This window comes from Gobius niger (assembly GCF_951799975.1).
Source record: "Gobius niger genome assembly, chromosome: 16".
Classification (NCBI taxonomy): domain Eukaryota; kingdom Metazoa; phylum Chordata; class Actinopteri; order Gobiiformes; family Gobiidae; genus Gobius; species Gobius niger.
Genome location: NC_136867.1, coordinates 16,447,787 through 16,460,672, shown reverse-complemented (window position 1 = coordinate 16,460,672; position 12,886 = coordinate 16,447,787). Strand labels below are relative to the sequence as shown.

General features: G+C 43.6%; 1 protein-coding gene across 1 annotated transcript in view; it reads left to right on the top strand.

Moving 5' to 3' along the window:
• Positions 1 to 12,886, top strand: part of syne1b (spectrin repeat containing, nuclear envelope 1b) — a 67,019-nt gene that overhangs the window by 31,418 nt on the left and 22,715 nt on the right. Inside the window, exons 63-94 of the mRNA XM_079573919.1 lie at positions 280 to 444; positions 693 to 865; positions 940 to 1,093; positions 1,159 to 1,302; positions 1,376 to 1,540; positions 1,763 to 2,080; positions 2,162 to 2,317; positions 2,403 to 2,573; positions 2,731 to 3,057; positions 3,145 to 3,297; positions 3,383 to 3,550; positions 3,623 to 3,799; positions 3,873 to 4,019; positions 4,178 to 4,303; positions 4,481 to 4,657; positions 4,977 to 5,242; positions 5,669 to 7,829; positions 7,902 to 8,239; positions 8,567 to 8,711; positions 8,808 to 9,026; positions 9,102 to 9,370; positions 9,454 to 9,619; positions 9,697 to 9,852; positions 9,922 to 10,074; positions 10,177 to 10,359; positions 10,433 to 10,570; positions 10,731 to 10,916; positions 11,120 to 11,242; positions 11,326 to 11,508; positions 11,792 to 11,935; positions 12,038 to 12,214; positions 12,528 to 12,668. Coding sequence (XP_079430045.1) covers positions 280 to 444; positions 693 to 865; positions 940 to 1,093; positions 1,159 to 1,302; positions 1,376 to 1,540; positions 1,763 to 2,080; positions 2,162 to 2,317; positions 2,403 to 2,573; positions 2,731 to 3,057; positions 3,145 to 3,297; positions 3,383 to 3,550; positions 3,623 to 3,799; positions 3,873 to 4,019; positions 4,178 to 4,303; positions 4,481 to 4,657; positions 4,977 to 5,242; positions 5,669 to 7,829; positions 7,902 to 8,239; positions 8,567 to 8,711; positions 8,808 to 9,026; positions 9,102 to 9,370; positions 9,454 to 9,619; positions 9,697 to 9,852; positions 9,922 to 10,074; positions 10,177 to 10,359; positions 10,433 to 10,570; positions 10,731 to 10,916; positions 11,120 to 11,242; positions 11,326 to 11,508; positions 11,792 to 11,935; positions 12,038 to 12,214; positions 12,528 to 12,668 — 7,869 coding nt within the window. The remainder of the gene's footprint in view (positions 1 to 279; positions 445 to 692; positions 866 to 939; positions 1,094 to 1,158; positions 1,303 to 1,375; positions 1,541 to 1,762; positions 2,081 to 2,161; positions 2,318 to 2,402; positions 2,574 to 2,730; positions 3,058 to 3,144; positions 3,298 to 3,382; positions 3,551 to 3,622; positions 3,800 to 3,872; positions 4,020 to 4,177; positions 4,304 to 4,480; positions 4,658 to 4,976; positions 5,243 to 5,668; positions 7,830 to 7,901; positions 8,240 to 8,566; positions 8,712 to 8,807; positions 9,027 to 9,101; positions 9,371 to 9,453; positions 9,620 to 9,696; positions 9,853 to 9,921; positions 10,075 to 10,176; positions 10,360 to 10,432; positions 10,571 to 10,730; positions 10,917 to 11,119; positions 11,243 to 11,325; positions 11,509 to 11,791; positions 11,936 to 12,037; positions 12,215 to 12,527; positions 12,669 to 12,886) is intronic.

Here is a 12,886-nt window from a genome sequence, read left to right as displayed (position 1 = left end):
CGCAAAGAGTCTTTACTAGAGTTAACCTTTTTTAATAATACTGCACACTTCTTAAAAAATTACTACTTGTATGTATGCATTATGTTTGCAAACTCAAATATGATGAATCTTTTGGACAATTGTAAATTAGTTTAAAACAATCATTGTAAGATAAGGTGTGAAGACAGTAATGACCATGTTTTTAGTGGCGTCAACCCTCTCACAGTGCTATTTCTGTTTGTAATACATGTGCTGTATTTGCAAAGGTGTAAACAATGTGTTGTTCTTGTCATTTTGCAGGAGAAGGCCTCTAGGATTGAACGCATTGTCAATGAGCACCAGGTGTTCTCTCAGGGTCTGAAGGAGCTGCAGAACTGGGTGGCGGACACCAGCCACATGCTGCAGACCTACTGTGCCCCTACTGCGGATAAAAATGTTCTAGACAGCCGTATGATCAAACTGGAGGTAATTAGGAGTTGAATTTTCACGGTTATGAGTGTCGTATCAAGTCAATAGCCTAGGAGCAAGTGTTTTTGTAAGCAATAGTTTGAGAAGAGCCTAAAATCTGGATTGGTCAGTAATGGGACAAGCAACAAATTCTGAGAATTTAATAGGATTTTAAAATCATAATTTACAAAATGGTCAGTTTTACATTTGCACAAAAAGTACAAGATGATACAAATATTTTTCTATCCTTCGCCATGTCTTGCCAGGCTTTGCTAACAGCTCGTCAGGATAAAGAGATCCAGTTGAAGATGCTGATCACAAGAGGAGAGTCTGTTCAGAGGAACACATCCTCCGAAGGAGTACCCGCTGTGCAAAAACAAATACAGGAACTTAAAGACTCCTGGGATGCGCTGCTGTCTGCCTCTATCCAGTGTAAAAGGTCTGGCCTAAACTCCCATACTGTCCCCGTAATGATGCTTCTGTTATATCTATCTTTTATTTCCAATTGTACAGTCAGCTGGAGGGCTCCTTGTCCCAGTGGACCAGTTATCAAGAGGACGTGCGTCAGTTTGTAGCATGGATGGAGCGAGTGGAGGAAAGTCTAGATCCCGCTGAAAAGCACTGTCCTGAGATGAGAGATAAAACAGCAAATCTAAGCAAAGCCAAGGTACAATTTTAAATGAATTAATTTCATTTTGATTATTTAATAATTACTATTTCTCTCTTTATCAGTTGTTGTATGAAGAAGTGTTAAGTCACAGCACACTTCTCGACACCATCACTGCAAAGAGTATGAGCATTTCTGAGAACTATGTGACACAGCTCGAACTGCAAGACCTACAAGAGCGCTACAACACCATCAAGGACAATGCCATGGTAATTACTGTTTATTTAATATAGGGGAAGTTTGGAATATAATTTCTAATTCTTGTGATGTTCCCGCTAATAGAAAGCAGTGGGTAAAGCTGAAGAGTTGGTGAAGGCGCACCAAGAGTACCAGCGCAGTCTTCAGGCATTTGAAGAATGGTTGGAGCTGGAGCAGGAAAAACTTGGGTGCTACATGCAACTGGAGGGAGATGTGGACATGCTGGAAGACACTCTACAAAAGTTACAGGTCTGAGAATAATCACAGCATAGGTTGTCCAGATTCTTGCATTGAAGGGGTACCTAAACAGGCAAACAAGATACTGAATACACTGATGGCAGTTAAAGAAATCCATTGGTGACAAAACCCTAAATGTTTAAATCTGTGACGCCATGTTATTCTGTATATTGATTCATGACATGTATAGCTTATGAATTATGAATTTACTAAACAACCTATCTATTTCTATAGGAACTGCAGCTCCACTGTACAGAAGGCCAGGCGTTGCTGAACGCCCTGTTGGTCAGTCGGGAGCTGGTCTTGCCCTGGGGACTGCCCCAAATTGAGGACAGATCCCTGGAGACACTGCAGCAGGAATGGAGGCTGTACCAGGCCCGTCTGGCCGAAACCCGCTCCCAGCTCAACAGTGCTCTGGCCAAACTGAGACAGATGGAACAGAAGTTCCAGTGCCTTGACAGCTGGCTCAAGGGCATGGAGACCAAAGCGCTGCTGCGGACTCATAGACGATCTGACCGTGCCACAAAAGACGCACAGCTTCAGCTTATAAAGGTACAAAACAGCTTGTTATCATGGATTTAACATATTCACATCCTAGTTGTTTTGTTAACACTTTAAAATGATCTTTCATAGAGTTGGCAGGAGGAGGTCCTTGTTTACCAAGAGGAGATGGAAGGCCTTAGTGTTTTGGCTCAACAGGTCCTGGATGAGACGCACATCAGTTCTAGGATCAGCACCAGAGCCACTCAAATCACTGCCCGCTACCATACCCTGCTTCTGCACTTACTGGTAAACATTGTGATATGCTTTGTAGACACTTTTACTTGCTAAATGGTCTTGGAAGAATTATATATGTTTGATCTTTGTTTTATAGGAAACAATCAAACAGCTGCAAGAGGAAGTGTCTGTCATTGAAGAAGCACAATGCATTTTCATAACCTTCACAGATTGGCTCTCTGCAGCTCAGAATAACTTCAGCACTGTAGCAATAAGTGTTGAGGTAGTAGATCGCTTTGCCATGGAGAGAAAGATAAAGAAACTTGAGGTACACCTCACCAAATATCTACAAGATTAAAAAATATTGATATTGATAAAAGCATTTACAAAATCACCAAAAATCAAAGGAAAACTTTTCAAGTACCAAAGCAGTAATGCTTAATGGCTTACGTTGCACTAATCTAAAATACATTTTTGTTTTCCAGTCTTTCCAGGCAGATATGGAGCAGGGCCACTCTTACCTCAAGACAATGAGGGAGAAAACTGAACGAGCTATGACTTTTCTGGAGGAGCCTGAGGCAGAACAGCTAAAGGAGGATGTGGACACTCACCTCTCCCAGCTCGAAGAACTAACGTCAGCGCTACGGACTGAACACAGCTCCATGGAAAAATGCATATCCATGTCCAAAGACTTTATGGATAAATATAAAACACAAGCACAATGGGTGCTGGAGACCAAGGGCTTATTAGCGGCAACTGTTGAGCCTAAAGCAGAACTCTACCAGAAGAAAGCCCAGCTCGCAAAATACAAAGTGAGTATCAAGTTAGACAAAGAAAACATTTTTGCTCTTATGTATCAGCTAAGCTGTGTGTATTGTTTTTTTTAAATATAAATTTAGACAATCCAGCAAACAGTGCAATCCCACGAACCAGCAATAAAATCTGTGATCGAGAAGGGAGGGGCCCTGCTAGAGTTAGTCCACGACTCGACAATTAGTGACAACATGAAGAAGCTGCAAAATGACTACCCGGATCTCTGTCTGGCAGCCAAGGTTTCACATATTTCTTTGGCAAGATTATCCATTATATGTTTTTTGTCATCAAGTATTGTAATTATGTTATGATATCAATACACAGACACATGTTCAAAACCTTGTGGAATGGGTGAAAGAGCATGAGGACTACAACAGTGAGCTGCAGGAAGTGGAGAAATGGCTTCTGCAGATGTCGAGTCGAATGGTCACGTCTGACTCGATGCAAACCAACAGTATGGAGATGGCTACTCAACATTTGGCCCGGCATAAGGTAGAGTTGAGAAACCTCTTGTCAGAAAGACACCTGGATGTGAGAATTCAAACTCAATTCCCTAACTTTCAGGCGATTATGGAAGAGATCTCCAGTTTTGAAGACCGTCTCAGCAGCTTGAAGCAGAAAGGGGAAGATCTTGTCGCTAGCTGTAGCGGTCAAGTGCAAGCGAAAGTCAATCAACAAATCCAAGCTCATCAACAGGGCACGAGAGACAGCTACTCCGCCATTTGTAGCACTGCGCAGCGGGTAAGTGGTTATTTTAGCTTATGTAAAAAAAAAAAAAAAATTGGACTAATATTGGACGAATGGACTTCTGCAGGTTTACCAAAGTCTAGATCGTGAGCTGCAGAAACATGTGAGTCACCAGGACACTCTTCAGCAGTGTCAGACCTGGCTCTCCACTGTCCAGAAAGAGCTTCAGGTGAATGATCAGGGCCCATCTGGTCTACAAGAGTCACTCAAGCAGGTAAAACTCCTCTGGTTATTGTATTATCTACCAATAAGAAACCAAGGGTCAACCAGAACTAAATTTACAATAGAATCAGTAGCACAATTTTGTTTTGTTTTATTTGAAGGAATGCTTTTTCGTACATCTTGTTGAAAGTACTCTCTGTTTCGTGGCAGGTGAAGCACTACAGAGCCCTTCAGGAACAGGCCAGTACTTACTTGGAGCTGGTCTGCTCAGTCTGTGATCTGTCCGATGACGCTGTGAGAGTGACAGCTGCAGAAGTCCAGCAAGTCAAACTAACTGTGAGCTTCTTATATATCATAAAAAAATAAATACATTAAAAAAAGTCATTGTAGCCTTTTATCATAATACTTTTTTGCTTTTAAAATGTGTACTCACATTGCCTATTGCGTAATTAAATGTTGTGTTCTCATGTTTAGTTTGTGGGGTTTATATGGACATGTGTGATGTTGCTTCAGATTGAGGAGCGTATGTCGAGTGCGCACGAGCTGTCCGAGGGCTGGAGGCAAATAAGGGATCAGAAGCAGGATCTGAACACTCTGTTTCAGGACTTGGAGCAGCAGCTGCTCAGCTTCTCCAGACGACCCGCTGAGCTCGAGATCAAAATCACACAGAACATGCTCTCACAAGCCAAGGTAAGGTCAATTCAGGAGTCCTGACCTTACGTTGCATCATTTGTTGATTGTTACATCATTTGCATAGTATCACTAACCCTATTTTTTTAATATAAGAAATTTAGTTGATAGATTCCCAATCGATTTATCAAAATTAAACTTTAAAGACATTGGTCCTTTGTGCCGTTTTTGTTTTTCCACTTTTGACCATATTTACATTGTGTTTAATCATAATGTAATAAAAATAAATTGTATTTGTAGGCGATCTCATAGGAGATTCTGCCAGACATAGTACGTTACTAATAAATCACTTATGTTAAATCAATTTCTCTCAACACAGGAATGCAGTCAGCTTCTTCAGTCCAAGCAAAGCATGCTCACTGGGATGTCTGACACCGTGAGCAGACTGACTGGAGGCCTGGACTCTCAGGAGCACTCAGACCTTGACCGTCTCAGTAACACGTGGCTGGAGCTGTGTCATCAGGCCAACAGGCTGCAGAGCCAGAGGGAGGAGGACCTGCAGAGGGCGCAGGAGTACCACGATTGTATCAGTGCAGTGGAGGCGCTCTTTGAACAAGTATCCAGAGAGTGGGACAATCTGGCCAGGTTAGTCACGGTGACACCATATGAGTGTTTACACGTCTACAAATGAACTCAGATGAATTATTTGGTCTCTATACTCTGTAGCTCAAAAATATTTATATATATGCATTATTTGCAATTTAAAGAAGGACTAAGTAAGAAGAAGCTAACAGGCTAACGGGAAAAGCTAACTGCAGGATAGCGCCACTTAACAGTATTTACAGTCAAGTTTGAGTGAAAAAAATTATCTCCATTGTGGAATTGGATGTACAATATCCCTCTCTCCCTTTATCTTTTCTGTCAGTATAGTATTTACTCTCACGGACAATTAATGCGTAAAAAAACTTGCTACAACACCTGCAGTGGCGCTTATGGCCTCTAGGGCATGAGTTACTTAGTTCTGTTTTAAACTATGATTATAGAATATAACAATGTTTCTGTTTTGAATAGAACTGATGCTGAAAGTTCATCCCAACATTTGGAGGCTCTACGGCAACTTGCAGTAACTCTTGAAGACCAGAAGGGGGTTCTTGAGGACTTGAAAGAGCAGAAACAAAAAGTCATCCAGCATCTCAATTTAGATGACAAGGAATTAGTAAAAGAACAAATCAGCCATTTTGAACAGCGCTGGACGCAAATGCAAAACTTAATTGAGAAAAAAATACAAGATTCAATGGTGACACTGGAGGACATGGGCCAAGTCGAGACCCGTCTGAGAGAGGCTCGCGACTGGGCCGAGGAGCAGCAGCCGGCCTTATCAGAGGCCATGAAAATGAGCCCACCTCCAGAACTAGCCCAAAGCTTTTTATTTGACCATTTAAGTGTCTGCAGTGAACTGGAGGCTAAACAACTGTTACTGGACCAAGCCATGACAGACGCAGATCGGGTGATGGCAAGACTCGGCCTAAGTGAGCGTCAAAACCTGCAAAAGCTCATTTCAGATGCTCAAAATGTGGTGGAGTCTTTGAGCGTCAAGATGGTGCAAAGGCGGAAACATCTCAGCAAAGCCTTCACAGAGAGGACACAGTTTCTGCTTGCGGTGAATCAATCCATTTCTTGGGTGCAACAGAATGAGAAAAAGGCACAAGCTGAGGAGTACATCGCTTTGCTGCCAGAGGATTTGGCCAAGCAAGTCCGAACATGCAGAAATATTCAAAGTAGCCTTAAAGCTTATCAAAGTGAACTGACCTCTTTGTGGTCTCAAGGAAGAGACTTGATCAGGGATGCCAGCGAAGAAGAGAAAAATGAAATTCTAACAAAGCTACAAGAATTACAAAATATTTTCGATCGGACACTGCATAGATGTGGGCAGAAACTGCAAGAGCTTGAGAAGGTTTTGGTGTCTCGCAAATATTTCAAGACAGATTTGGAAAAGATTTGCCTCTGGCTAAAGCAAGCAGATATAGTCACCTTTCCTGAAATAAATCTGATGGTGGGTGATGCTGAGTTGGAAGCTCAACTTTTTAAGTATGAACAAGTTATCGAACAAGCGATTGAATATGAAAATCTGTTGCTTATTGTGCAAAGAGCTGGGCAGGAGATTTTACCAACTCTGAATGAGGTGGACCACTGCTACTTGGATGAAAAACTAAATACTTTACCTCAACAGTATAATAGTATCTTAGCATCAGCCAAAGAGAAGCATGAGAAAATCCAACAGGCTATTTTTACAAGAAACGAATACGCCTCTTTCATAGATGTGACGCATAAGGCACTTAAAGAGCTGGAAGACCAGTACAACCATCTGGGCACGCAGCCCGTCGGTTTACAAACTGAAGAAGTGGTCAATCTGCAGAGCGATTATAAATCCATCCAGACCGATCTTAGCCACTTGGGTTTAGCTGTGAGCGAATTGAACCAGAAAAAAGAAGGGTTTCGAAGCACTGGGCAACCATGGCGCACAGAGGAAATGACTCAGCTTGTCAGTTTGTATAATAGCTTAAAACGACTTGTTGAACAGAAAGTGGAGCATTTGGATGAGACTTTGGAGTCATTTGAGGATCACAAAGCTATGGCCATGCAAGTAGACTCTGAATTGAGGGCCACCAAAGAGCAGCTCGTGAGAGTCAACTCGGAAACACAGTCGGCAGAGGAAAGATTGAAGAACTACCACGCGCTGGCCGGAAGTTTGCACAATGCTGATTCTCACTTATCGAGGCTTATGGAGCAAATGGACACTTTAGCTCCACGTGTGGATCAAGCTGCCCAGGACGCATCCAAAGAGCAGATTGTTTCCTGGCAGGAAGAATTAAGATCCTTGCAGTCTGCCGTAGGTGAGCTGATTGAGGAGTGCGAGAATAGGTTCATCCAAAGTAAAGATTTCGAGACGGAGATGAAGGGGACTCTCGACTGGCTGCAGCAGGTGAGGGACGACTTGAGCACAGCGGTGATCGTCGACGTGCGAGTGGAGAAGGTGCAGGAGGAGATCAGGAAGCAGCAGATCATGCAGGAGGAGGTGCAGTCCCGGCTCAGGATCGTGGCTGCTCTGAGCTCCAGGGAGAAACAGAAATACATCAGCGCCAATGAGCTGGTCCCTGTCCACCTCGACAGGAGCCTGGAGGAAATGGCCAAGCTGCAGGCGGACGTTCAGAAGGCACTCAGCTCCAAACTGGTAAGAGCTTTCGTAACACTATTAAGCCCCTCAAAAGCTTATTTATACGGTATTTGTTTTGAATGTTTACAGATCACGCTGGAGGATGCCCTGGTGCTTTGCCAGAAATACCACTTTCGGATGCAGTCGGCCTGCGAGTGGCTGGAGGATGCCGTGTCTTTCCTACAGCAGGCGAGCCTGGGCGTGGACGTGGAGAACTACGAAGAGTGTCTCAGGCAGCAGGAAGACATCATGGCCACGGAGCAGGAGTTTCTCACACATTTAGACGAGCTGCAGTCACTTTTCCCCCAGCTCCAGACGCTGGTCAACCCCACAGCCAAAGACCAGCTCAGGGTCAGCGTAGAGTCGGCCAAACAGAGGGGAGCGGAGGTCCGTGATCAACTACAGTGCCATAAGGACGTCCTGCACAGGTGGGTTCAGTTTAGAAAAAGGATCTGACTTTAGTGATGAATGCAGACCCTGTTCCCAAGTGTTTTGCTTTATGGTTGGTTATTTTTTGTGTAATGTATTTATATGAATCAATATGTCAGTTGAAAGCTGATAAGTCGACTAGAAATGATTTACCTAAAAGAAGAGGATGATTTTATAGAATAGGAAGCTATGTTGCTTTCATCTCCACTAAAAATACATAGTCATTACTACATTTTGGTGTAAAAAGGAAAATAAGGAGAAGAAAACGCAAACCTTGGCTGGCGAGTGCGTGCTAACTGTGACCTTGCTGTTCTTTCTACCCATAGCTGTGTGGCCCAGTGGAAGTCCTACCAGGAGTCCAGACAGACAGTCATTGAACTGATGAATGAAGCAGAAAAGAAGCTTACTGAGTTTTCTACAGCAAAGGCAGCCACGAGCCAAGAGGCCGAGGATAAACTCTGCAGCCATCGGGTAAGAGGGTCAATAATAACTGGAGAAATTTCACACGTTTTTGTTGTTATACTACACTGTACATCCGATGTAATAATGATCCTTTATTGCCTTCAGTCCCTGGTGTCACTGGTGAATGGTTTCCAAGAGAAGCTGAGCGAGTTGGAGGAGCAGGCCTCTCAGCTGGAGTTAGTGGGGAGCGACGCCAGTAAAGCCACCATCAGCCGCTCGATGACCACAGTTTGGCAGAGGTGGACTCGTTTGCGCAGCGTGGCCAGGGGGCAGGAGAGAGTGCTGGAGGACACCGCGCATGAGTGGTGGACATTTAGAGAGAAGGTAAGCATGGATATGGGTATTCATGGGAGAGGAGTAAAACCAGTAATAATAAATCCTTTTTCGTTTGGTTTACAGATGGTGAAGGTGAAAGCTGTGGCAGATGAGCTGCAGAGCCGAGTCCCTGACAGCGCAGTGGAGAAGGCCTCGAAAGCCACACTACTCTCTCTTTTGGACCAACACGACTTGTTGAGCCAAGACCTGGAGAGAGAGCTGTCCTCCCTGATGCTGCTCAGACAGTATGCTCTGAGCTTATTACACGACATGGAAGTGCCCTCACCCACTAGCGAACAGGACGAACTCCCCAGTCTGAAGGAGATCAGAGCAGTGCAAGAACAAATGGAGAGGTACTTGAAAAGCTTTGTGGGTTTATTAATTTTTTCAAAGTAGTTTTCATTGACTTGACATTGTTGTGTGTGTGTGTCCACAGTCTCCTTACACAGTCCCGCACCAAGCGAGCCCAAGCTGCTCAGGAGCTGCGGGACAGGGAGGAAGTGGAAAAGGAGCTGAGCGTCGTAAAGACTTGGATTCAAGAAACAAGAGAACTACTGCTCAATCCAACACCAGATATTGATGCCTTACTACAGGAACTCGAGGTCCACTTCCGCAAAGAAATAAAGACAATTTTTATTGAAAAGGGTTTGAAATTATAATGCGTTTTTATGTGTTGTAGATTGTGCATGGAGATGTCATCAATTACCGCCAGAATGTGGATAAATTAGCGGAACAGCAGCAGAGCAAGTACTTGGACCTCTACACTATACTGCCGTCTGAGATCTCTATGCAGCTGGCGGAAGTCTCGCTTGCTTTAGGGGCTATTGAGGATCAGGTACTGTGTTTGATAAAGAGGCAGCTGGTTACTGTGTTTTGCAGATGTTAATCGCTCGTTCCTTTGTAGGTCCTTTCTAAAGAGCGAGAGATTCAGAAAACCAGAGAAATCAAAGAAAACTTCAGCTCCAGGATCCATGACATCTCGGAGAAACTCAAAGCAGTTTCTACTAAATTTAAAGAGAAATCTCCAGATGTGCATCACGCCAAAGAGGAAGTAAAGGTCGGTGCTCAGTTATCATTCTCCCCATATAAGTAGATACTGTATGTTAGTTGATGTATGTATCTTAAATATACAAAGCGCTGTTATATTCTCCTTCTTTAGAGCCTGGTAGAGGACCTGGACAGCTGTGGTCGAACTTTGGCTGAACTGGATGCTGCAGTTCAGGATTTCAGTCGCAGAAACCCATTTTTAGCCAAGCAGCTCAGCGACGCCATCAGCAAACTCTCTGAGATGCACCACCACACTTCACGACTGGCAGACTGTCGAAACAACTGGCTGAAAAAGGTTTGGTTCGCACTGTCTCTTTTCACGTCTCTGTTTTTGCTACATTTTACGTAACTGCGGGTGTTCAATTTAGGCTGTGTGCTATTTGGATGAATACAACGAGATGCTTGACTTCATTGTGAGGTGGTCTGAAAGAGCCAGGAGCCTAGTGAGGGCCAACATCATCTGGAACTCTTCTGTGCATCTTCAAGAGCAAATACGGATGTACCAGGTAAGACCCTTGATGTAGGGTTATATGAATATGAATAGTTACAAATAGTTAAATTGCACTATATCTGAAGTCAGCCATGATTTATGAAACGCTGCCATAACATAGAGTCCAGACCACTGAATAAATATCTTTTTTTTTCTTTCTTTCTTTTTTTTTTAAGTCCGTCCTGCGTGAGTCCCGGGAGCTTCACGGAGATCTTGAATCAATGGCGGAGAAGGTGGATCTTCTGTCGGAGGTGCTGCAGGTGGAGTCTCTGAGCCAGCAGGTGTGTGAGCTCAGCCGACACACGGAGGAGCTGCAGCAGAGCATCAAGATACGCCTGCAGAGCCTGGCGGATGCACATAAGGTACAGAGAAGAACATTTCCCCCCTCATTGCTTTGTATTTGGTCTAAAAATGGATGACCAGACTTTATACATGTCTATGCCAATTATTATATAGTGCAAGTTATAAATCCACGAGAAATGTGATATTATTACTACTTTCTTGAACTCTCACGTTTTTACTAGTCAATGAGAATAACTAATTTGCATAATGTTTATTTCGTCAGAGTATGGAGGCCTTAGAATATGAAGTTAAAGCTCTACATGTTGCTTTGGAGCAAGTCCAGGCCACACTGACCTCTCCAGAACTGGCCCGCCAGAGCCTGAAGGAACAGCTGGCTCAGAGACAAGTGAGTACCTGAACTTAAAACGATCCGTTCAAAATAAACCTGCCGTATGTGCGTGTGTTACGAGACCGATGTTGCCTTTGCAGCGTCTACTGGCCGATATGGAGGGCTTCAAGCAGCAGGTGCAGGCCGTCCAGCTGTGTCAGAGCGCGCTGCGGGTCCCAGAGGAGGTGATGCCCAACCTGGCCATCTGCCGCACTGCTCTGAGGCTGCAGCAAGAGGCCAGTCAACTGCAGCACGTGGCCATCCAACAATGCAATATACTCCAGGTACAATAGGGGGCACTGTTTCCAAGAGGATTCATTCAACCTGACATCACTGGCATCTAGTTGGTCGTTGAGGCGAATTAATGTGAATACATGAGTTGAATATATTCACAATAATGTAATCACACATGCATATTTAGTTTTGTTTTGTTGGCCTCTATAAACGGTGTGACATCTTTGAAATTGCTTTCCATGTGATGCTGTTATTGAATGATACTGGCAATTCACTTTATGGCTCAAAGTCACTCACTCATCATCATTATATTTCATTGTGTTGTCGAAACAGGAAGCTGTGGTACAATATGAACAGTACGAGCAAGAAGTGAGAGACCTACAAGGGCTAATAGAGGAAGCACATCGCACAATTCAGGACAGACCCATCCCAACCAGCAGCATTCAGGAGCTGCAGGCTCAGATCCTACACCATGAGGTAGGTGCCAGTCTTTTCGGAGTTATACATATAGAGTAATATATGTTTGTCGTTGAACATCATGGTTCTGTCACATTTAATCAATTCAATATAATGTTTCAGGAATTAGCGCAGAGGATCAAAGGATACCAAGAGCAGATCGCGTCTCTGAATTCTAAATGCAAGATGTTGGCGGTGAAGGCCAAACATGCCACCATGTTACTGACAGTGACTGATGTAGAGGGGTTGCCGGAGGAGCTGGAGGGAGACAAGAAGAAACTGTCTGCTCAAACTGTTACGGTGAAAATAATTTGATAGATAATTAATAGATTAAAAATCATTACTCAGAGTCATTTAACCGTTTCAATATATATTTTGCAGCAAATATAGTAGCTGGTTGTGTAAAATGAAGCTAATGAATACTCTACTATATACTGTGTTTATTTCATTACTTTCTCTTATCCCTTTGCCCCTAATTACTGTATATAGCCTACAAACTATTTTACACAATTTCACCTTTCTAGTCCTGCCCATTTTCTTCTCTCCACCTAATGTATTTCTCTCTTCCTAATGCATGTGTGTGCTGTGATTTGAATGGCCTTTGGTGTGTCAGATGACGGCTGGCCGCTGTCACACTCTCCTGTCTCCTGTCACTGAGGAGTCCGGGGAGGAGGGCACTAACAGTGAGATCTCTTCACCTCCTGTCTGTCGTTCTCCCTCTCCTGTTACGTACGCCGAGCCCATTGTCTCCAAGGTAAAGCAGCCTTTTATTACATCTTATTTCTACAGTGGGTTCAGAACCGTAATTAAAAAAAAAAAAAATGACAGGGTAATTTTCAAACTTTTTCAATGTAAGACTTAAAGAAGAGAATAGAAGAGTATGAGTGGTTCCTGAACTCACTGTATAAAATGCTAGTTTTTTGGCTGTTATGCTGTCGCTACTCTAAACTACTATCTCAGTTTTGTCTAACA